General features: G+C 32.4%; 1 protein-coding gene across 6 annotated transcripts; it reads left to right on the forward strand.

Annotated features, from left to right (window-relative positions):
- Nucleotides 1-774: 774 nt before the first annotated feature.
- LOC127838534 (protein jagged-1-like) lies at nt 775-26,643 on the forward strand. 6 transcript variants are annotated; one of them, XM_052366337.1, is made up of 19 exons: nt 775-869; nt 1,164-1,214; nt 2,072-2,154; nt 2,730-2,801; nt 3,279-3,396; nt 3,882-3,929; nt 6,167-6,217; nt 13,977-14,056; nt 14,454-14,525; nt 14,872-14,986; nt 15,431-15,522; nt 16,003-16,077; nt 16,529-16,598; nt 17,074-17,196; nt 17,607-17,717; nt 18,208-18,318; nt 19,970-20,080; nt 22,871-22,987; nt 26,067-26,643. In XM_052366337.1, the coding sequence occupies exons 2-19, from the start codon at nt 1,166-1,168 to the stop codon at nt 26,507-26,509; spliced, it is 1,941 nt and encodes a 646-aa protein (XP_052222297.1). In that variant the 5' UTR covers nt 775-869; nt 1,164-1,165; the 3' UTR covers nt 26,510-26,643. The 6 variants fall into 6 exon arrangements, with proteins under 6 accessions (XP_052222297.1, XP_052222302.1, XP_052222299.1 ...); XM_052366342.1 differs by having other exon boundaries at nt 26,210-26,362; XM_052366339.1 differs by lacking the exon at nt 19,970-20,080.

Here is a 26,643-nt window from a genome sequence, read left to right on the forward strand (position 1 = left end):
TTTGAATGAATTTTAGAAACGGCGTTGAAATAAATAGCGAGATGACATGCTCTATATATAATACAAGAGGATAAAAATAACTATACGTGTCATTAGTATGAACATTAATGTATATATGCTACACAAATAAAGGAAAGTAAAACAAATACCATTTCGATGAATAGCGAGACGTTTTTAACTTCATATTTGACACGCATTACGAGTTGTACTTTATATTTGACTTTAATAAAAAATTTCAAAACAAAGTTTCTGACGAGCCATGTTCCCTTAGATGTTGGTGGTAACTTCATTCCTGGATGATGTCGTGTGGTCGGCTCCGCCACAAAAGAACATTAGAGACGACACGATTAAAATTCCAAGAGCAGTAATCAAAATTAGCTCAGCGTTCAGCGTGAGTAAAGTTAAAAATGATCTGGCCAAGCACTGCAGGGCGACATCATATATTAGCATTCGTTATTTCTCATTAAATGCGAATGTTGATGTATAGAAGTACCACACCGCAGCCAATCAGCTCAGCATTCATTCTATATGAGTTAAGTCTATGCTTATCGTGCACAGCTTCTCATCGGAACATAACGGAGGCTGCTCGGGTAAGTCGCTCTGGAATGTAGATGTAGATGATGGACATGGAGCTTTCTCATAAAGAATGACCTATTAGCTGATGTAGTTTGCTGAGCATTAGTACACTTTCATGGACACTCTGACCCTTTTATTTCAAGTCCTAATTGTAATCTTTCATCGCGGACATACTTTCCCGTTCCTTCTGTTTCTCCACGGACGTTAAGATAAGCACTAACATTCATTTAACACAAACGCCCCATATACATGACAATTAAACTTCATTCGACTATCGGCAAGACACTTGACGGGTCAGTTTATTTTATCTTCATTATTTTTACTCAAGTTTATTTATGTGATATATATGATATTAGTTTCAACCGATATGCTTTATATTTACTACTGTACATAGTAAATACATATATATATATATATATATATATATATATATATATATATATATATATATATATATATATATATATATATATATATATATATATATATATATATATATATATATATATATGTTTTTCAATTGCATACATTGTAATACATTATGGGCAAGGCACTGCGATTTCAAGATAAGTTAATTTGTATTTCAGAAATGAACCTTGTAATCATTGCCGGGTGCTTGTTCCTTTGCTTCGATTCAGGTATTTGACTAGTTGAAAAATATATTTTTTCTTCCGATGTTGTATTTGTCCATTGTAAAACGTTTATCGATTTAAATATGCGATACTCGCACTCAACAGTGGTCTATAAATCGTCCATTTGGAAACCCTATCATTGATCAACGAGACACAATAGGTCTACCTTTCTCGTTACGTTTATATTGCAATGAAATAATGTTATAGTGTATTAACAGTGAGTATTTTAGGACTATTTGTGGGCTAGGTGTTAGGTTTGGTATTTGTTGCAGCTGATTTAAGTTCAAAATGTTTTACAATGACTGTTCCAAGACGGAAACACAAGCTCTAATAACTTTTAATGTGTTATGTCATTGTATGTATTGTTTGTTTTCTATAGATAATTAATCGTGTATAAGAGTATACGGTTTCTTGAGTTAGATTATTCATATCTATGTTCTTATACATCTTACTTCAAAAACTAGTGATATCATGAATTTAATTTCAATATATATATATATATATATATATATATATATATATATATAGATATATATATATATATATATATATATATAGATATATATCTATATATATATATATATATATATATATATATATATATATATATATATATATATATATATATAAGCTTACGAATCTTTAATATATAAACACAAACTACAAATAATAACGAAGAAACAATATTTGCTTTACATGTCGATATTGAAATCTAATTAATTGTTATAGTATATATAATTATATAATTAAACACCCGTATTTTCGAGAGTTCTTAAGTACAAATTACAAGTCGTTAAACAATCATTTGTATTATGTTTATCTTACAAACTATCACCATTAAAATATGAATTATTTGTTTTCAGCAACTGGAACACGGTGCTTAACTTGTACCTCCCTGCCTAGCAGAGTTCCGTGTGTTACCGCTTCAACTTGTTCAACTGCGCAAGTTTGTATCCCTGCCTAGCAGAGTTCCGTGTGTTACCGCTTCAACTTGTTCAACTGCGCAAGTTAGTATCCCTGCCTAGCAGAGTTCCGTGTGTTACCGCTTCAACTTGTTCAACTGCGCAAGTTTGTATCCCTGCCTAGCAGAGTTCCGTGTGTTACCGCTTCAACTTGTTCAACTGCGCAAGTTAGTATCCCTGCCTAGCAGAGTTCCGTGTGTTACCGCTTCAACTTGTTCAACTGCGCAAGTTAGTATCCATGCCTAGCAGAGTTCCGTGTGTTACCGCTTCAACTTGTTCAACTGCGCAAGTTTGTATCCCTGCCTAGCAGAGTTCCGTGTGTTACCGCTTCAACTTGTTCAACTGCGCAAGTTTGTATCCCTGCCTAGCAGAGTTCCGTGTGTTACCGCTTCAACTTGTTCAACTGCGCAAGTTAGTATTGAAATTCAATATATAACGGTATTTTCAAATGGTGTTGTTTTTCAAATTTGGCATTTTGCTGGACATAAAGTGCTGTTGTACTTTATGTCACCTAACAATGCTTAAAATATAACATAATGCGAACCGTTTGGGTTTTCAGGAATGTTATGCTAAGTACGTGTTGAAACCGGACGGAACGGTTATGTACGAATTCGGTTGTCAAGATAGTCAGGTATGTATTACATTTGATTAAACGATATTATTTGCGTAGTTTCCCGCTTGTGTTTTTCTCTAATGAAGTAAGGCTTTTCGGATGCACATAAGTCAGATGTGTGCATTTTATAATAATATGGCAAATAAAAAACGAGGTACTCTAAAAACTGACTTTACGAAATCCTTTGGGCATCTATTATACAAAAATCATAACAGTATTGTGCTAAAGCATTCCTTTAAAGTTAGTTTAATATTACCGCCGTTAATATATTTTTTTTGCGCAAAGTCCGTTGAATTATGACCAGTTGATTGCATAGAAATTTCCAATTATGTGACGCAAACTTGAATAATTATAGATAAGTTATTGTCGTATTGTGTCTACTGGATTGCATTGTATAAGCAATTATTAAGAACTCTTAATGAAATACCAGTGGAGTTCTCTCCCAGTACCGTTTCTGGAATTGTATCATGCCTACATGTATATACTTAATTACAGACATGCCCCGGTCAGATGGGTACCCATGCTTTAATTGGCAAGCGTGCGACCGGCGATACCGAATTATGCTATAAATGTTGCCAAGGAGATATGTGTAATCAAGGCACACTTTGTACAGGCATGGATGAACCTTAACTATTATACAATCTGTGTAATGAATTGCTCCTTGAAAGTCACAAAACCTACACTATTAAATTTCTTAACACACACACGTTATGTACAAATTGATATTCATAAAACACACATCGTACCACTAATAGGCGGACATTTGTTAAGCTTCAAATTATAACACAAATATTCACTAGTTGTTTATTAAACTTTCGTACATGGCTTTAGTGGCCAAAAACAAAGCAATTTTATGTTCGTGTGTTGCTTTATTACGAAACGTTAATAAGAGACAGTACCTTAAATGCCACACGGTGTATATTCTTACTATTACAAACTAAATTTGATTATGAGGGAAATGTGTCAAGATATGTATGTTCTTAAAGACTTTTTGATATTTTTCATTTCTATTGTTTTTACTGCAATTACTCTCGTTTATAACTGAAACTTTTTTTTTCATGGAACAGTATATAGATTACTTGATAGATTCTTTTTCAGGACCCTTAACAACTGGCACGCATATCTTGAATCCCACAACCGTGTCACGTAAGCAACTTTACATCTTTAATCTTTAATCAATCTAAATTAGGGTTTTATGATGTAATTGTCAAAGTACATCTAACAGCAATACACGAATGTATTAATTACAAATTGTTGGTCCTTCATCAACAAGAGATCGATAACTCTAAGACAAATAAAGTTTACAAAACTTTTGCGTTTTAACATAGAAGTTATATTCTATTATGTTCTTAATATAATAGTTTAGAAAATATATTTGAAATGAAAACAAAACAGCTAACGCGTTCATTAAAGATAATCATAAAACGTTGGCGTAAACCTTACATAAATACATATATCAATTTACATTTATTTGCTGGATTGATATATTGTGTTATTGTCCTTAAATGATATCTTTAGATTTGTCAAGTGTAATGGTTTTAATGTATGTGGGTGACAAATCTCTCTCTATATATATTCATTGGCATAAACAGATATCAAGATGTGTAAAATGATAAAGATATGTGTAAAAACCTCCTAAGAAAACGAATACATGAACTTTTCTGATTGAAGGTTGTAGATTGAATTACGTGATTATTTATTTGAATGATTTCAAAGCATTTACGTTTGCAACGTGTGATTGTATAGAGCCTTTAAAGTAAAGCAGCACCGATTTCGAGGTTTTTGTTTTGGTGTTATTCATGCTCCCATATAGTATTGTGAATGATTGCATTTAATTCAACATACATATGCAAAAGCAAAAGAAATAATATTCAAAGAAACTGCGAATGCTGTGTGAAGATCCGTTCATCTATGGCTCGTGCTACTTTGGTAGCGGTGATAGTATGCGATTGTTTCTGTCTCTGTACCTCTGATATATCAGCACCGTGTAAAGCCACGCAGATGTTTTTTTAAAGTGTATATTTATTATACTATTTATTCATTATTTTAGTTCATCTGCTAATTTAAAGGTTTGCCCTTTTTTTTCTTTTAAAATTAAAATACACGCTCTGTACAATATTTTAAGACTCATTATATTCGTAATTTGCATTATATATTTAATATAAATATTAATACACGTGATAAAAATATTACAAAAGCCTGTTACCCATGTGCGATTCATATTGCTAGTTTTTTTTATTTGTTAGAAAATGTGTTGAGTTTCAAACTCGTAATAGAATGTTTATAGTTTACCTTTTATGGTATAAACCGAAAGTCTTGCAGGTAGTCGCATACAATGGATCTATATGTCATCACAGCAACGTACTTTGTGTATGTTGTTAAGTATAGTTAGTACTTCACCAGACCCACCACCTTGAGTTGAACAAGGATATATATAATTAATCGCATTATATCATATCACGAAGTGATGTGACCAGTTTTGCATTCATAAAAGTATCATTAACCATTTTGATAAAATTGTAGAACATAGTTCCTTTCTATGTTTGTCTGTTTTTACTTTTGAACTCTTACTCTGCAACATATGGGACTATCTGCGTATCCGCCGGTCGTCCATCCGTCTGCAGAACTGACCGTTAGCCCGTCTGTCTCCTAAACTGATATGTGTGATAACTCAAAAAGTTATTAAGCTAGTTAAATGGAACTTAATATGCGGAAAGAGTGCTAAATAAGAAATATGCACATTATTAAATTCCTTTGTCAAACAACACAGTTAGGTGCTCTGATGACAGAAATACGTCCATATCGTCTAATACTTTAACTAGGTTGATAAAAATCAAGATGTTTATAGAGGCCTTTATGTGGAATATGCACGTTATTTTTATGTATGCTAATTCCCTTTAATATTTTTACAGAAAGAAGGGAAAATGTAAAATCTAGAGACTGCGACTACTCGAAAATTATGCCTCTATAGTCAGATATAGTCGGAGAGTAGTCGTCTGTATTTTGACGACCACCAGCTTAAAATGTATTAAAGATTTATTAAAATTTCAATGAATATTCAACGTTGTATTAAGTGTGCTGTCTTTAGTAGCCTAATTCAGTATACGAAAATGTAAAACAAGGAACCAATTCATTATTCAGCATATCTGCTTAAGAAACTTCGACAATGTGCATTAGGTATCTCAGCCACCACAACCATTGTCATTCCATGTTTGACATTAAAAGCCATAGGTGCTATAATCGTCTCATAGTTTTGTCTATCAAAACAACGCACTTTAAAAAAACTATTTCAGACGATATTTGCATGCTGAGTAATCAAACATACTATTAGGTAACTATATTGCGAGGTTAGGTTGCTTTTTATCGTATGATTTCTGTTTCAGTTATCACGGCCACTTCGCCCAAAACAACACAAACAACACCAACGACCACAGGTATGTCAACATATTTTGATTTATATTTGATCACTCTCAAATGATGTCGAACATAACTAGAGAAATAATTCATTTGAACGTAACTAATGTATTGACCAATTAGTGAACGCCTGTACTTTCTCTAGTGTTTTTGAAATAATATACATGATGTACATAGTGATCGATACAATTTAAATGTATACTGTAACTGATATAATACACCTAATTTACATCTAATATATAATAAGATACATCATGATTAAGTAGGTAAACGTTGTTGTAAGTGATGCATATGGTATACGTTGTTTGATGTATAAACAAAGTAAGATACGATAATAGAAAAACAATGCAATTATTATACACGATTATAAAAATAAAATGATCTAATTCAACATGCAATGCAATGCACGCAATTATATCTTTTAAGACCAATACCTCCAAATAATTGATTGCCCAATCCTTATATGAGGGGAACGTGCTATATCGGTGACATAAATAATCGGTCGCTTTTAAGTGCACGACTGATTTGCTTCACAGGCCGTATACGTGAAACAGGTTATCTCTCATATTTACTTCAGGTGCATACGATGAAATAACAACAACGAATAGTTAATCTTTTGTGCAACATATTCGAAAGTATCAAAACGACCGCATTTACAATAGAACCGAACATCTTGTGTTAACAGATTTTTAAGTTCTGTTTTTTTTTTGGTGAGCAACGTTTTCGTCATTTCATACATATGCATGTTTCAGTAATTACACTATCTAGCGACAATAGCGTCAGGTGTGTATTAGCCATGCATGCATTATGTATTATTTGACCCTGTCCCCACATACGCATTTCTGATAATCTTGTTCAACAGAGTAATTTATACTATTAAAAAATGCTGACTTAAGTTTACTGACCATAATTCAATGTTGCCATTGTTTCAATTGGTTTTTAGTACAACAAAAATATGAATATCGTTGATCATCCTAAATCGTAGGATCATATATGTGTATGATTTTTTACAGTACAGTGCGAAAATAAATAGATCCAAGTAGATATGTATGTTTGTTTTTTACTTTACTTTGACAATTATTTCACAGTAATATTCAGAAAGGAGGCACATGTTAATTTACTTAATGATTTTCATTATTCTTTACATATTAGTAACTTTATGGACATTTTATGGCCGAGTTATTTATCGTTTATCCTGTTGTAATTGAGTTATGAAATGAATATGTCGAATTGCAATTAATATTTTTCGTGGATTTAAGGCGTTATGTGTTGGGGCTGCTTCTATCATTACCATGTTAAGGCATAGCGACTGTCATCTTCTTGGTTCGAGTCGTCTTTGTTTATTTTTAGTTTAATTTTGTTTAATTTTAGTTACAATGCTATGTGGTTAAATTTAATTTACACGTACATGTATTATGACTATTGCTGGCCCAAGTGTTAGGTTGGGCGCACCAAAACCGGTTTAAACCCCCAATGCTTTGCATCGACCGTTCAAAGGCGGTGACCTCAACTTTATTCTTATTTGTGTTTATGTTGTTTTTGTATTGTGCTGTATTGTCCTGTTTTTTACTGTTTTGGCAATCGGTCACTTGCCTTAAATAAAGGACCTACTAATTGTTTATAATAATAATTCAATACTACTCCAGCAGCTGGAGTTTCACTTCTTTATATTGTATTGAGTTAAAACGAGCTATTCATTTTCTTATCTTAAACAACAACAACAGTCACAAAAGATCAAATGAAAATGCTGATGTTAGTTCGTATATCCGGTGCCCAAATTATTTGCCAATATAATCCTTAAAAGCAAAATTGTAGATGATGCACGATGGAAGTGTGTTCTGAAAGAGATAACGCTGAAGAATAGTTGTTGTCTTCTCGTTTTATTTCGAAATGTCAACGTGTTCAAATTTCAAGGTGGCATTGAAACACAATAGCGGATAATTGTGGACGATGAAAGCAAAATCTGATTATAAAATGAATATATATTCTATAAAAACAACTAATAAACAAGCTCCGATGTCTTATGACTTTTATCATTATCCAAAACGATTGATGAAATCTTAACTTCAATAAGGATTGTTAGAGTAATTGTAACTGGCAACTATATACAGATTACTGCTATTTATGTTGACATGTGTTATGATTTACTATGTTTTGTATCTTTGAACATTGACAGTATAAAATATATGGTTCAAATTCATTTCAAATTGAAAAAAAGTCTCTTTTCAGTGGAAAAATTATTTAGAACTAATTCGCCGATAATTTTCAATATTGTATCACTTAGAGCTAAAACACAATATTATATTTATTCTTACGTATTTATTACACCATGCAATATTGGTATGTTAGTATCATATGTATTCTTACATATATCTCATACATTCAGACTTCAACTTCGAGTGTCATGTGAATAATATTGTATAGATCGTATCAATTGTATAGAGTGCATTATTCTAAAGACGAATCCAAATCGAAGCTTCAAACTAACCCGTACCGTTGATGCAGTCAGAACTAATAACAAAATTTGGCCAATAAGCAAGCACACAAACAAGATTCGACACTTCGCCATATCATTCACGAAAAACAGCGGCAATAGTTAATTGTGCTTCTTGTACAAACGAATTATATTGTTTACTGTATTCATGCTGATGGATTTTATTAAACGCTTCATGTATTTATAGATTTTGTCAAAGGTAATGCTATGACCAATGAAAGCTCGTTGAAATAAGAGTCAATTCTAAATAAATATGTTTTTGTTTTGTGCTAGAAATATGATACACATTTGACGTTGTCTTTTTGTACCGTGAATTATACCAAACCCTGTTGAATCTGCTTTTGTTATGTCAATTTCTCTGGGTTAGATACGTGTACATGCTCATATCCATGAGTTTGTGTGTAAGATGAAAAACACAAGTGATTTCAACTGTAAACTCGATTTCATAAATAGGCATCTAGTGTGTTTAATAAAATGTGAATAATGAATCAATAAAAACGGGGATTTTACATTATGTTTTCCTATCAAGATCATCACAGAGCATTGGTTCAAATTTGTATCCACCTCAAGAAACCATCTGCGAAGCGTGGGGATCATAGGACGGGGCCTGGGGCATATCATGGATAAAAATATGTTTGAAATCCAAATAGCACACTATCATTTAATCCGCTTGTCCATTTTAGCCATTTATATTGTTTTGTGTGATATTTTGGAAAAGTCTGCATTAATTATTTTAATCGTTATGGGTAAAATAACCTATGCAAAATTTTACCGGTTACCGTGTAACGATAGTGCACAAATAAAATCGTACAGCGGTATATTAACGGACGTTTAAATCAATATTCATTTGTAACCGGTTTACATATTTAATAGTTTTATACAATTTATTGCCGCCCTCTTGATTAACATAACGGACGCGATATATGCGTAATGTCTGTTCACATGTGTCGCCTCTCAACTCTGTTTTTTTGCGCAGAGCACTTTATTTAATAAGGAGGCAAATGTGCCGGGCCGTTGTTTCGTTGAGTTAGTTGGCAAAGGATCTATAAATAAGGTTTCGATTAACTAGTATGTTAGATTCTTAAACCACATATTAATATACAAGTAGTTTTACTATTTTGAAATTATTTAATTATTCCACTATATCTACGTACTAAAGTGTATTGTCTTGTATTGTCATTAAGGTCAGACAAAGGCAGTGACGTCAAAAGAATGTCTTTGATAAGATAACGTTTAATGACATTTATAGTACCTCCGACACATGCGGGAGCAAATTCATTCGTGGTTCCTATCGGCTCACTTAGTTAAATCACGACATAGCAGCGTTTTCATCTTAAGCAGAGCATCTGGAAATGTTATACGTTGAATAATGTCTTGCATTATGGTTGACACATATTTTGTGTTGAGTTGTGCAATTTTGTTTTTGGATTCTACACGTGAGTTGGCTTTTAGTCATAGACATATTATAGCTGAATTGGTTGGTAAAACATTATTAAAACTGCTAGAAATGAGCATTATGGAAACAAGACCAGGTTTTTAACATGTTTTTAAACAAACACATCTACTGTCGTGATCAAAGTTTATCACCTATTAAGTATAAACATTAAACAAATAGCTCACGTATTATTGAAGTGAATATTAAACGAGATATTACATATGTCCAAATACCGTTGCAGGCACACAACGGGCTCGGTTAGTTTAAGATTATATTTGATTCGCATTTTTTTCTCTTTACTTATGCATGTTTTGGGAGATTTTTATTTGTATAAAATCAATAATTTTTCGTTTACTATTTGTCATTTATCGATTTAAAGCGATGTCCTCAAATTTGCAAATTATATGTTTTAGGTTATTTTGCACCGTTAAATATAGCGTTCGTCAAATTGGTAGTGATAGCAGTTACACATGTGGGCATGAAAGAACATCAGACGAGTTGGGAATGCAAAAGGCTGAATCGTTTGCATAATTAGGGCCAACGATTCCCTATATGTGTTTATATGTAAAATATTGAATCTCTTTGTTAAACTTAATATCGAAATTACATTTTATTTGTGGACGCTTAATGTCATATAAGACCCCTATTACGATCGTATTCGCGAAATCTAAGGTTTTTCGACACTCTAATCGGATCTCATCAGCCACTACCGACATGCGGATAGTGATCTCTGAAACAATAATAGGCGCCGCCAATTGTTATTTCAATATGTATACGTTCAGCTGTTTATACAAGATAGCGGCGTGTGACAGCGGACTTCTGCCGTTCAAGATAAGAACCAGATTTGGTTGATTGTATAAGTATGTCAATTTATTTGCAAAACAAATTAGAGGAGTTATTTTATTGCAACGATTTATTGTAGAAATTCATTATGTTTTCATTTTATAATTAAAAAAACAACACATATTTAAACTAAAAATATAATTGTATATAAGATAACGTTAATGCACCTTTATTGACTTTATTCATTGGCAGACTTTAAAATGTCAATCATGTATAATTGAAAATCTGTACTACAAGGTATGCAATAGACAAGTTCTGGCAGACGATGAATATCATTAATGCCACTAAACGTTCAGAATTTATCAACAATTTACAAGTTCAGTTAACGAGGACCTTGATCTTTTTTTAAAAACAAATACTTATTTTGATGTGTGATAATTTTAGTAAAGTTTTTTTTTCAAATACATTTTTGCTATATTAAATAGTTCACTATATTGATTTGTGTGTGTTAATCTAGAAGAGTATATCTCATAAATATATTAAATGTTTTCATTGGTAGTTGTTTGTGTATGCCAAAGCTTTTAAATCTATCTCCGAAGCGGTTTATTGCAGATACGTTTGACACTAAAACACTTACATGATTTGTTTTATATGCGATGTGCTCGTCAGTTTTTTTGGCTTTTCTTTTTTTCAAATGATTACAGAAAAAAATGCGATGATAATGTAAATAATATGATAAAAACAATGCAATGTTTGTGTTGAACACAGATAAAGTTATTTTCGCTGCACTTACACCCGAACCACTGGCAAAGGCTCATGGTTTATGCTTTCTTAGCAAAAGCCTTGAATTAAGCAATAACCTACTATTATCTCTCTCAATGGGTTGAAAATAGCAGGCAGAAATATAACAGCGGATGCCATGAGGAGAATCATGGATACTTATGATTATTGTGTCTCTTCAAAATCGTCTCTAAGAGTATTGAAAATCTCTTAGAATGGCATCAATTGTTCATAAATAAAATGTATTCCATCCTATATTTCTCTAGGCTTCGAAGGCATTTATGTTTTTCCGTACTTCATTTACAAATATAAAGCAAGAGCTCTGCAATTGTGTTATCATATTCGATTCTGCCAAATACTCTTTGTGGAATATATTAATCAGTTACTTAAATGTAGTGGGGACGTTGTATTTTACTTAACAAACTATAAATGCTGTAGCAGTACAACGTTATTTTTAAGAATATATGTTCTCAGGGTGCATAATCAACGGGGTTCACATGGGGTTCACACACGGGCTGAGCTGAATGTAAAGATTGTTCATGAATGTTCATGAAAAACATTTCCAAAAATCTTAAGTGCAATAAAGACAGTTGTTCTTGCAGTTTGATCCGATATCTTATAATTTAAGAATTAATCCTTGTTCTGTAAAGAGCGATTGTCTAGCAAGGTTGAGATGACCAATTGACGTGTGTGTTGCACTTTTACAAGTTGGTGGCGATTAATGCAGTATACATTTAAGGTATTATATATATATATATTTATATATGAATTGTTGTGAGGAGGTGGGAAGGATTGAAAATACTTATTGTACACATTTGAGTAATATTTATGTAAATTGTCAATGAAAATCTTTTACTTATAATATAAACTATGTTTCCAATGTGTCTTGTGCGATTTATGAATAGCTTCCGTCCTCGCACGTTTTTGCCATAGTACATCGATAGGATGTATAATAACGCCACACTTTTAGCCTCATGTAAATGAAATTTAAGCATAATGTTTATATTGACAATATCTATCCAAATTCATTTTTTTTTCAAATAAGAACTGCAAAGAAGCTGCCCATGAAGAATATAGTTATATTTTTAGTATTTGTAGAAGTTAATCAATCTTGATGTAATGTGATCAGTATGTGTATATTAACCGTATTTAGGACGACTTTGAACTAGATCAAGTTCGATTAAATAGAACACCTTGTTATCTATATTTGAAACCTTGTTATTATTCTAGAACACATCTTGTGTGGTTCCATATTGATAAAATTCGGTAAGAAGTACAATCTTTATACTTTTCAGCCTTATTTCGAAATTATGTCAAGTGTGGTCGTAAACTAGAACCCAAAGTCAAATATTAGATAAAGTATGTTTTCACTCAACATTTGGGATGTTAATAGAAACTATAATATGTTTGAATAAAAGACGCGTGCAATTGAAAGCAAGGTCACCACTTACAAACAGCGATAATCGTCGTATCATTTTAGATCCATCAGGGTCCACTTGTTTCACATAAGTTTACGAATTACTGCTGGTTTGAGTTAACGCCAATACACTTGCTTTTATCCCCCCACATGACGTAAGTTCAGGCTTTGGATGACCACTCTAGAAATGCAATCCAGCCATTTCATCGGATCAAAATGTAGAATATTGTCTGAATTAATGTTAAGTCTTATTTAAAACACGCATTCAATAATTATCAGTTATGATAATTAAAACGTAAATCTTTAAGGATTTTATATTTTTTACGGAATGTTTGCAACAGAGAAAGAAAGCACCACATTAAATGGTACAATAAGTAATTTACAGCTACGGCATTGGTAGTGTAAACGTAACGCAATTAACCTAAATTAACTATCTAAAACGGATCCACTAAGTGCTATATACTCTTTCTAAAATCCAATTTAAACCGTTTTTAGTTCAGGCACGCATGATTCAGATTTAAATTTCGGTAATAATAATAATTATAAGTATCAGTTCAAATCTAACCTTAGTCGTTCGCGTGAGTTTCGTTTCAGTTATTTGTTAAAAATGATGCGCACGTATTACAGGCATGCGGATGTTGCAGAGGTTGAAAGATCGCATAATTTATAGGTCGTCATATTTTTGGGTGTCTTTTGCTTATATTTTCACCTATTGCCTAAGATGTCAAATGATTGTTCTCGGCGCCAATTTACAGCTTATGATTTGAACTTAATGCGTCGCAAAATAGCTTCAAGTATAATTAGTATGCTTCAGTAATAAGTGACGCTTTTTATTGATGCAAATATATTAAAATATTGACTTATTTGCAGGTGGTGATGTCTGTCTGAACTGTACAGATTCACCTGTGGCCCGAGAATGTCTTTACACTATGACATGTGCATCACACGAGGTAACTATTTAAAATTTCATATGAACTCCAGTGAAATATGCCTCATGCGAACAGGTCATACCCAATCATCATGTCGAATAGAAAACATCTGATACAGGACAATGTGCCACATTTTACATTAACTGTACATTGTTGTCATCCGTTTAAAAAAAATTAACGTTGATTATGATGACCTATGTGGTATTTCGGCATTTTTAATAACAAACAACCAAATATTTCTTTACAATCGACAGTGGTCATACATAAGTTAATGTATCAATAGTCATTCAATATACTTGAAATTAAAATTAAAGAATAATATTAATAGTTTACCTAGCGGAAACAACTTACTGCCTTTTGCATATGTTTTAAAAATATTCTCTTTATATTGTATTTGCTTTGTGTTTTGAAACTAAAGAGTTGCTATGCTGACGCATTTGAGAATCCAAATGGTGACATCGTTTTCAATTTGGGCTGTCGGGATAGACAAGTAAGTTAAGCTTATATTTCACAAGCAATGTCATTGTAAATGTATTATAAACTTTTTGTTTTAATACAGTTGCGGGTTTAAATCGAACTTTCTGTCCTGATAATGCTTAAAATGATGTATCACTTCTTTATATTTTATCATAAGTAACGTTATGTAATGAACTTAATTATCTAATTGTATTTGTAATATCATATTTGTACTGTCACGCAGTGATCGCTATGTTATACAATGTTGAATAACATCGAGGATAATGTAATATAAGAAATTATGATGAAGTATTATATGATATATTTTTATGAATGCAGTGCACATTTTTTCACCCTGTACACATATCGCTTTTCATTAGCTTTGTGGCTCTTCCGGCAAACGCGAAGTGGTGAACCGATCCAACGGTAACACGCAGCTGTGCGCTCAGTGTTGCTTTGGAAACCTTTGCAACGCTGCCCTCTGTGGACAAACTGGTATTCCGATGACCTCATTGTATTTAATTATGACATTCTTTGATACCTGCGTAGCAATATTATGTAATCAATGCTTTTAATTCACTTAAATTTGATTAGTTAATGACTCAACAAAAACTGCTATTCGATATTTATTTAGTCTGATATTTATTCGATTTGAGAGTTTTGAATGACAACCAGATATGTGTAAATAATTATCAGACGTTGACAAATCAGTTTTCAATTAGTTTCTAATTATGTTATGTTTGAAGTTGACAAATGTTTTTCAATAAGCTTTTTAAATAAACTTTTACAACAGGCGTGCTCACGGGCCTCAAAGCAGCATTGAATAATGTGTTTGTGTACTGTTTTATATATCTACATCTAAAATAACATAAAACTGCAATCGCAGCAATTTGCATCCCATGCTGATGTCAAACTGCCTTCTTTACCCCTCCCCCTCAGGACTGCCCTCTGTTGGTCCCGTGTGTTTCAAGTGTGATCAGGCCAACACACCAAGCTCGTGCAACACGATAGCGCTCTGTGGAAGGGATGACGTATGTCTGATTTAACATGTTTTCGTTGTTACCGTTTCTGTTACAAACTATATTCTCTCATCAAGTGATGCAATTGTATAGAACATGACATGTTGCTGTTTGCATAATGGATTTATCTTGTTTCATCGCGCATTTAACACTTTTTTTTGCATTTTGAAGTTTTGAATATCAGCTGTATAATTAACTTGGTAGATCTATTTTAACACGTTGAATACTGAACCGTCTATGGCCTTCCAAGAAGAACAGATATACATGTTTGATATTTATAGTGAGTTATCTCAAGTAAATATAGTATTAACTGATTTATTTATATAGTAAGATTGAAATGTCCAACATGTTAGCCATTTTTTCATATTTGACAGGCTATCGTTGACTATATTAACATCGTAATACATTAAATTCATGCATAAACTACTAAATGAAATTATCTTTTATAAATGTCGAAATTAATTGTGCATATATGATTTGTATTGTAAACAGGTATGCCACGTTGAGAAAACCACTAGTTCGCTAACCCACGCTTCGCTATACAAGTCAGGATGTCTACACAAAACCGTAAGTGTGAAAATTAATATGTATGTTTGGCACTTATATACGGTTGTATATATGATGTTTATGTTCAGATGATTGCATGTAAATAAGTGTAATGTGTTATCTAAGCTGATTTTTATTGAACCAGATCATCCTCAGGTGCATACAACTTTTAATTCAATATTAAACTACGAACAAACTGTAAGAGAAAATTAGCTAACATATGTAATGACACAATCATGAAACAAGTGCAATTGGGATTCATATATCGCATTGCTCAAAACACGCTTTGTTACCAAAGCTGAATTTTATATTGAATGGGAAATGTGTAGCTATAGTGGTGAATAATTCAAATACAGATTTTATAAACAAGAAACTTGACAATAAAACGTGAGTTTTGGTTTTTGTTAAGTTTGTGCTACCGTATTTAAAATTTACATTATCAAGTAAACTTATTCTTTTTCGATTGCCCAAGATTTGTGATAGACACGCTCAATTCCTAAGTTTGATCGGAAGGAAGCGATATGACAACACAGTTATGCCAGGTAAGAACCCAACATTATCAATACATAAAAAAACACATGTACAGGATTAAAGTACAATTTGAAACTAAGCGGTGCGTTCAAAACATTTTGTAAATGTTCAACACTGGGCAATTTTACATTTAACAGACGTCATATATCACAAAAAGAAACATGTATATATGTAAAAAGCACGCGAACGTTCTTAATCAACGCACAATTAAAACAAATTATAGATATACGATGATTTATATGTTCATATTTATGACTTAAGTGAATACTTATTGACAATTTCAATATATATGTTAATAATTAATACAGCATTTATTCATTTGGTTATAACCAAGTTTAAGTGAACCAAATTGTTTTAATTGTAACAAAGTTATTTATTTCTCTTTGTAAGGGTCAGTTGCGTTAAATAAATTAATGAAATAGCTGCATAAAGCTAAAATTCGATGAAAAATACAACAAATTGTTTTTGTTTGAAATATTTTTATAGGGAACGACTTGCAGATACAGTGTTGTGACTCTAACCTGTGTAATCATGGAAATGGCAGTAGCGCTTCCGGTAGCGCATCGACGACTGGAGCAGTGGCGCCAACACATAGCTCACTCTCAGCACGTGAGAATAAATGCAAAACTTACGTTTAATGTACGTATCGTGTTATAATAATGAGTAAAGATTCATACTCTACGTGATGTAAGGAAAAGCGCATTTTTACACAACGAAACGAACGTGTCGGTTCAATCCGGTTAAAGCTTTCAGCATCTTAGAAAATATTTTAATAACGTTGTTATGTTATGATCACAAATGCATGTAATTGTGTTTACAAATATTGTTTTCAATATATGTTTTATAGACTAGTGACGCTGTTATAAATGTACACGATCCAACATGGTGATATTTATTTATTAACATATTAAGGTGGTACGGTAAATACAATGCAACGCGCATATTTTTAATACATATAAATTCGATCAATTATGATTCCAAACGTGATTCGTTTATGTTAAAGATGTTTTACATTTCAGAACAAAGCATTTGCTCCACTAATCCTTGTATCCATGGTAGCTGTTTCTCAGCATCAACTGACTACTTTTGTCAGTGTGAACAAGATTGGCAGGGCAAAAATTTCGATCAACGTAAGTTGATTGGTTAAGAGATTATTATTTCAGTGTTAGCAGTCTCTTCGTCTTCGAAGCAAACACATACAGCATAATACATATTATATAATATTGGATCATTACCTGAGAATTCGAGGTAATTATTTAATGTTAAGCACTAGATCCATTGTCATGAATAAAGGACCGCATTGTAATAATATCATTAGACGTTTGAAAAACCTTGAATGTTATCCTTCCTTGCGCTATGCAGAGAATATCTAACCTAGCCTACAAAGTGTGCGTTTAGTTTACAATAATGAAAAAGATGAAGTCAAGAATGAAGACAATGATGCCATTTGTTTTGATTATTTGCTCAAATGCACATATTCCGACACAATCAAAGTTAATTCACTGCTTTTGTCGTTTTACATGCATACTGTTTTACATTATGCAATGACTAATTTCGACATTATTGAGCTGGAGCATGTAAACAGTGTTTCCTATAACAGCTATTGCTGATGTATTTCAGACCAAGGCCCATGCACCGGAAGCCCGTGTGTCCATGGCAGATGTTTTGAAAGCAGCACCGACTACGCTTGTCAATGTGAGAATGGTTGGCAAGGGAAGAACTGTGATCAAAGTAGGTTAAACATTCGCATATAAAAATCAACATCTATCGGAATAGAACATAAAACAATAAAACAACGCCAACTCTGAAATACCTTACGAAAACTGCCGAAATATCATTTTGTGCGAGGTGGCTAATGTTGATTTTGTAAATCTATAGATAAATGAGATATACATAGTTTGGTGACTTTTGTTATAATGTGATATCAAAAAGAGACCAATATGGCGGAGAAAAAGTATGGTATCATATATTATATTTATTTTTCCACTTGTTTATGAAAAAAATGTTAAAACACTCACCATGAGGGTATAATTAAACAAACCGAAAATATTAAGCAATTTAAAGTGAAGCACAATTTGCAAATACGGGACAGCAATGTAGATAATTGAAATAACGTAATGCTCAATTTTGTTTATTACACGGGTGCTATTCATATAACTGTGAAATGGCGTCATTTTTTGACGAAATGACGTCATTATTCCAGCGAATTTCTTCAGTTTAACTCTTTTACAATGTGAATAAACGGTGAAAAGAGCATACAATAAAAAAGAAATTTGTTGTTGGTCATGTAATAAATATAATCTTAGATTCGTGGTCATTTTGAATTTAATTTATAAAACTCGTCATCTAAATAAAGATAAAAACTCGGCAATCCTTGTTTTTATCTTTATTTAGATGACTTGTTTGATAAATTCAATACAAAACGACCACTCGTGCAATATCCTATATTTATTAAAACACTCAGACAGCAAACTTCAGTCTACATGGACAGTTGGGATCGAAAGTAAACAATGAATAAACACACATAATAATGTTACCACAACCGATTAAATTCTAAAGAATAGGGTGGTGGCTCGACTTTTTAAACTATAAAATGATGCATTCAATATAGAAATAAATGACGACAGGCAACGTACAATATGGTGTGCACCACTGTTGCAAACATAACGAAAATAAAAGCTCGAAAATGATTGAACTTTATTATCACAATGGATTACTGTATATTTCAAGGTTAGATTTTATTATAATTCATTAACGTGATTGTTTTAAGTAAACTGTTAAGTTGGTAATTGTTGAACAAATATTTATGGTACTTTTTATAACAATGAGGTTTCCTTGTTCTCTCAAATACTTTTTCACATATGTTAATTGTGTGTGCTAGTTGCGTGTTTCCTTATCAAAACCGTTGAAATAATCCGTGGTTAATCAGCGATTTTCAACATGTGGACCTCTCGATCAATATTTGTGTTTCCTTTAAACGAATTTCCTACAAACATTTAACGTAACTTCCAAAATCATTGAACAGGGCGGAGAAGCATGAAAATCTCAAATGTTCGCGGGACTAAAATTGTGTTCTTGGTAAGCGATAAAGTAATATTTTAAAATATAGGGTCATCGTCTTCAATGTTATTGTGCAAAGTCGCATAACAAATATGTTTATATTTCGTCAGTACTCCGCGTTTATTAGTATTGTTCACGCCATCGGCATAAACAGAACACGTATATATTTGTAATATGCAACCTCTTAGGAGGATATTGATATTTAAGGTATGTCCGATTTTATAGATTTGTAATGATCGGTATCTGTTCATGATTTAGCATGCTCTATGCACTACTAGATTCATAGTTGACATGCAATCAATAAAGATTTGTATATCAACAGAAATCAACTACTGCACAAGAAATCCTTGTCTGCATGGTACCTGTTCGAATGGCGCTTCAAGCTATGTGTGTCAGTGCTCTGTCGGTTGGGAAGGAACGAATTGTGATCAAGGTAAGTAAAACGTTTATTGACTTAAACGAATGCCAATATACATATTTTCATAGCAATGGTATTTTTATTGACACATGGTATTCATTCATAATCGTATGAGCGCAATTCCTCTGCAAAGGTATATAATCATATGTGTGTCCTTTTTGCAAATCTTACTTTTAACGCTCAAGATGTTCCAATTTATTTTGACTCATGAAGCCACGTTTCTATCGTCCTGCTAACGCGTGATTTAAGTTTTTTAAGTGTACATAAAAATTATTTCCGCGCAGATGAAATTGCATTCATTAATGAAGTGGCTCATACGTAATAATGACATGATTTGCTAAATTGTGAAGTTATTTTTGGATAGTTTTGCATTGTATCGCCAAGTTATCTTTGGATGGACGCACACTGTTAAATCTAAGACTACTTTGCATTTGAAAAGAAATGAATTAATCAATAAGCATCAGTGCAATAACCATCTTGTTTATTACAATGATATCTGTAAAAGCATATGCAAATAATGGTTGTGATAATTAAGAGTTATCGACTCGTTGATATTATATGTAGGTATAATATGCATTTAAGTAAGTAATCTTACTAACAAATCAGATGCTGCAGTAACATAACACATTTTTAAGGAACAGTGTAATTATTTTTTAATATACTCGCCGTTGTAGAGCAGTTCTTGTTTATGTAATTGATACCATAGTAACGATTGCAGTTCGATTGCGATACAGTGAATGCTTTATAATCACATAATGTTTACAGTTGGTCTTCTGTTACTCAAGTAATGGATTTGAACATAAATTTATCTCCTGATATAGTTTCTGATCGCAATGTATACAGATTACAATAATGCTACTCATGTTCATTTTTATAGACGAAACATTTTCGTACCTGTTGTTTTTGTTGTTGATAAGAATTTCACTAAGTTCTGTATGACTTATATTGTCCTTGAAGCTCGTCTTCAATCCATACTTCGTCCTGGTCTCGTAATTATCTATTGTTGATATTTTTTATTAATTGCTTAACACCTCACATGGTTTATCTCTCCAGCGTGTTTCGAGTTTATGTTCAAATGATTCAACGTTTTTTTTTCTCTTACAATCGCATAGGCAATCATTTTGAAGTTATAACTAGATAAAACATTAAGAAGGTAAACTAAATTTAGTCAAACACAATATATTTGCTCTGGGTTTCTATAATTTACAATTATTGCCCCTAAAAGATCAGTTGATTTAAGAACACAAACCAATATATATTAATGTCATTGACTTCCGTTCGTATTTGGAATGTCTCCATAATTTCATAAATATTTTTCTTCTATAGTATGGTATTGCTTGCTTTAATTCAATCAGTCTTTATATTTTATTTTAGCTGGGCAGGTAATAATCCACTTGTTTATGAAAAAAATGTTAAAACATTTCACCATGAGGGTATAATTAAGCAGACCGAAAATATTAAGCAATTTACAGTGCAGCACAATTTGCGAATACGGGACAGCAATGTAGATAATTGAAATAACGTAATGCTCAATTGTGTTTATTACACTGGTGATATTAAACTAGTTATATATCTGTGAAATGGCGTCATTTTTTGACGAAATGACGTAATTATTCCAGCGAATTTCTTCAGTTAAACTCTTTACCAATTTGAATAAACGGTGAAAAGAGCATAAAATAAAAAATAAAATTTACAGTTGGTCATGTTATAAATATGATCTTAGATTCGTGGACATTTTGTATTTAATTTATTAAACTTGTCATCTAAGTATAGATACAAACTCGGCAATCCTCGTTTTTTTTTTCTTTATTTAGATGACATGTTTTATAAATTCAATACAAAACGACCACTCATGCAATATCCTATATTTATTAACACACTCAGCAAACTTCAGTCTACATGGACAGTTGGGATCAAAAGTAAACAATGAACAAACACACATAATAATGTTACCACAACCGATTAAATTCTATAGAAGAGGGTGGTGGATGGACTTTTCAAACCATAAAATGATGCATTCAATATAGAAATAAATGACGGAAGGCAACGTACAATATGGTGTGCATCACTGTTGCAAACATAACACAAATAAAAGATCGAAAATGATTGAACTGTATTATCACAATGGATTACTGTATATTTAAAGGTAAGATTTTATTATAATTCATTAAACATTCACGTGGTTGTTTTAAGTTAATTTTATGTTGGTAATTGTTGAACAAATATGTATGGTACTTTTTATAACAATGACGTTTCCTTGTTCTCTCAAATACTTTTTCACATATGTTAATTGTGTGTGCTAGCTGCGTGCTTCCTTATCAAAACTGTTGAAATAATCCGTGGTTAATCAGCGATTTTTAACATGTGGACCTCTCGATCAATATTTGTGTTTCCTCTTAAACGAATTTCCTACAAACATTTAACGTAACTTCCAAAATCATTGAACAGGGCGGAGAAGCAGGATAATCTCAAATGTTCGCGGGACTAAAGTTGTGTTCTTGGTAAGCGATAAAGTAATATTTTAAAATATAGGGTCATCGTCTTCAATGTTATTGTGCAAAGTCGCATAACAAATATGTTTGTATTTCGTCAGTACTCCGCGTTTATTAGTATTGTTCACGCCATCGGCCTAAACAGAACACGTATATATTTGTAATATGCAACCTCTTAGGAGGACATTGATATTTAAGGTATGTCCGATTGTATAGATCTGTAACGATCGGTATCTGCTCATGATTTTGCATGCTCTATGCACTACTAGATTCATAGTTGGCATGCAATCAATAAGGATTTGTATATTAACAGAAATCAACTACTGCACAAGAAATCCTTGTCTGCATGGTACCTGTTCGAATGGCGCTTCCAACTATGTGTGTCAGTGCTCTGTCGGTTGGCAAGGAACGAATTGTGATCAAGATCAAGGTAAGTAATACGTTTATAGACTTAAACGAATACCAATATACATATTTTCAAAGCAATGGTATTTTTATTGACACATGGTATTCATTCATAATCGTATGAGCGCAATTCCTTAGCAAAGGTATATAATCATATGTGTGTCCTTTTTGCAAATCTTACTTTTAACGCTCAATATGTTTCAATTTATTTTGACTCATGAAGCCACGTTTCTATCGTCCTGCTAACGCGTGATTTAAGTTTTTTAAGTGTACATAAAAATTATTTCCGCGCAGATGAAATTGCATTCATTAATGAAGTGGCTCATACGTAATAATGACATGACTTGCTAAATTGTGAAGTTATTTTTGGATAGTTTTGCATTGTATCGCCATGTTAATCTTTGGATGGACGCACACTGTTAAATCTAAGACTACTTTGCATTTGAAAAGAAATGAATTAATCAATAAGCATCAGTGCAATGACCGCCTTGTTTATTACAATGATATCTGTAAAAGCATATGCAAATAATGGTTGTGATAATTAAGAGTTATCGACTCGTTGATATTATATGTAGGTATACTATGCATTTAAGTAAGTAATCTTACTAACAAAGCAGATGCTGCAGTAACATAACACATTCTTAAGAAACAGTGTAATTATTGTTTAATATACTCGCCGTTGTAGAGCAGTTCTTGTTTATGTAATTGATACCATAGTAACGATTGCAGTTCGATTGCGATACAGTGAATGCTTTATAATCACATAATGTTTACAGTTGGTCTTCTGTTACTCAAGTAATGGATTTGAACATAAATTTATCTCCTGATATAGTTTCTGTTCGCAATGTATACAGATTACAATAATGCTACTCATGTTCATTTTTATAGACGAAACATTTTCCTACCTGTTGTTTTTGCTGTTGATAAGAATTTCACGAAGTTCTGTATGATTTATCCTTGTCCTTGAAGCTCGTCTTTAATCCATACTCCGGCCTGGTCTGGTAATTATCTATTAATGATATTATTATTAATTGCTTAAAACCTCACATGGTTTATCTTTCCAGTGTGTTTCTAGTTTATGTTCAAATCATTACACGTTATTTTTGTACTTAAATTCGCATAGGCAATCATTTTGAAGTCATAACTAGATAAAACATTAATAAGGTAAACTGAATTCGGTCAGACACAATATATTTGCTCTGGGTTTCTATAATTTACAATTATTGCCCCTAAGAATATCAGTTGATTTAAGAACACAAACCAATTCATATTAATGTCATTGACTTCCCTTCGTATTTGGAATTTCTCTTTAATTTCATAAATATTTTTTCTTCTATAGTATGGTGTTGTTTGCTTTAATTCAATCAATCTTTATATTGTATTGAGCTGGGCAGGTCATTAGAATCTTATACATGTGACCGCATTACGTATTAGGGGAGAGTCATAATCATATATTATTTATATATTTACATGTTTAATTTATTAGGCCACATATTGTGTGCACTTTATTCTTTGTTGGTTTGAATAGGTTCATCTAAGTTCAAATTGCTTTTGAAAACTATATTTCCCACGTTCTGCTGTATTTAATTTATGGATACACATGTATTTCTATTTTCCAAAGTCGTTGCCTAATTCTCTCAGGTATTATTTATGTTTCATCAATGATTTGGTAACATTTCGGCCCAGTTTGATTGTTGTATTTACTTTTTTTACGGCATTCATAAAACAAAATTCTAAGTGATGTGACTTAGGCATTATTAAACATTGCAGAGAAGCAGGATAATCGTCAATTTGGGCGGAGCTACAATTATGTTTGATTGGTCAAGGCCATGATACTTTGGAAAATTGCCGGAATTAATAAATGCTATGGGTCAATGGTATTATAACACTTTGAAATATAAGGACAGCGTCCTCAATGCTAGTATGCGCAAGTGGCATAATACAATGTTAATACGTCGTCCGTAATCAGTGTGTATCTGTATTAATATTATTGACGTATGTGCGCAATCTGTTATCGCAGGTATGGCTAAATATGTGTTTTTCCTTTTTTCATTTTACTTTTCACTAACTAGATGTTTCAATTTCTTTTTATACGCTAAGTCATTTTTGTATCGTTTTGTTATTGGTATTGATAAGGTAAGTGACCTAAAAGAAAAAACACTTGTACATTTGTGATATGCAACCTCTTCGGAGGACCACGTGTAAGGTTGAATTATGTAGCTTATTTTGTCCTTATTTGACATCTCTACCAAATAGGTAACCTATTGTTACCAAACAAAGAGAGATAAATGGTAGCATGTACCACTGCCTAGAGTTCTGTAAATTTTATTAAACATAATCCAGCTGCAAAAAAACACGATTTGTCAGACACTAATTGTATCGTAGAGATAGGAACGAATATTGAAATGATATTCGAATATTCGTTTGTCGCTATTCGCGTACATGTATATTCGAATATTCAATTGTATAACCTTATATAAAAATGTCTGACCGTCCAGAGCAACGTACAATTCCGGATAGTCACAAATACCACTGTAAATCGTATTTTATGTGCAGCTTTGACAAACGGGATAAAGTTATAATTTTTGGAAAAAAATCATTGATTATTATGTTCTTCTTTTAAAATAAATACTGTTTTTGTTTTTTAATTAGATATCGGATATTTCGGAAAACACATTGCCGTAATGCTTATTTATTTAAATACTTCTAATTGATTTGGATTACTTCCCATCGATAATGTAAATGCTTTTGTTTTCGTTATTTTTATGGAATTAATTTAAATGTAATACCCATAGCGTGAAGTGTAAATTAGCAAACGTTATGTAGCATACCTTTAAAACTCGTTACATAAATCAAATTAATTGTGTATTTTTAACCAAAAGACCTTTAAGTTTTGCACGACACAATTTGTTTATGGAATACTGAAACTATCGGATAGTCACGTTGACTTTTTTCGCGTTATTAACATAAAAGTATAATTTATGTAAATTACTTAGCTTAAATCGTTATGTAGTTAAGATCTACAGCAAGGCAGTTAATTTATAGCAACCTGTATTCACAATATTTGTATTAAATAATGTCACACGGTTTTGTCTATGCTATAGACTCGTTGATACATGGCGCCGGAAGAGAGTACGGGATAGTTGCAGTCAGTCAACATATGCCTTTCAACACGACAAGTCAGGATAGAACTTTGATAATAACCGGAGTCAGACTGTTCTGTGATGTGCACCTTTTCGCCATTCAGATGCAGTACAATAAGGCATGGGGACAAAGGTACGGGGCAAATCTAAACTGCCGTCAACCACCTGCTATCACCCAGACTCTTACCTACGAGTTTGATTCAACGGAGTGGTTAAAAGGAGCTGATGTAAGCGTCATTAATGGCTATCCGTTTGCGCTCACACTGCATACGAATAAACGACAGCTACCAACGTGTGCCGTCCACAGCACCAAACCATACAGCGAGAGGGGCGACAGATTGGTGGGGATTGCGGGCTGGTATACTTGTTGGTTGACCAGGCTTCAGTTTATCTGGTCTACATAATGTCCGATACAACTTCATGATATTTGTTAAATGTAGTTCAATGCGCATACATTCGTATGCTCTTATTATGAGAATATTGAACTGTTACATGTATCATTGAATTTAGTTCATTATATTAAATATGAACATTAAAA

Source organism: Dreissena polymorpha, chromosome 7, assembly GCF_020536995.1.
Source record: "Dreissena polymorpha isolate Duluth1 chromosome 7, UMN_Dpol_1.0, whole genome shotgun sequence".
NCBI classification, from domain to species: Eukaryota; Metazoa; Mollusca; class Bivalvia; order Myida; family Dreissenidae; genus Dreissena; species Dreissena polymorpha.

Excerpts from the sequence above, each read along its gene's own strand:
- LOC127838534 (XM_052366337.1), top strand. The coding sequence starts at position 1,166 with ATGAACCTTGTAATCATTGCCGGGTGCTTGTTCCTTTGCTTCGATTCA. Across the intron at positions 1,215-2,071 it reads GTTCCTTTGCTTCGATTCAG|CAACTGGAACACGGTGCTTA; the intron begins GTATTTGACTAG and ends ATTTGTTTTCAG. Across the intron at positions 17,718-18,207 it reads GGGCAAAAATTTCGATCAAC|ACCAAGGCCCATGCACCGGA; the intron begins GTAAGTTGATTG and ends GATGTATTTCAG.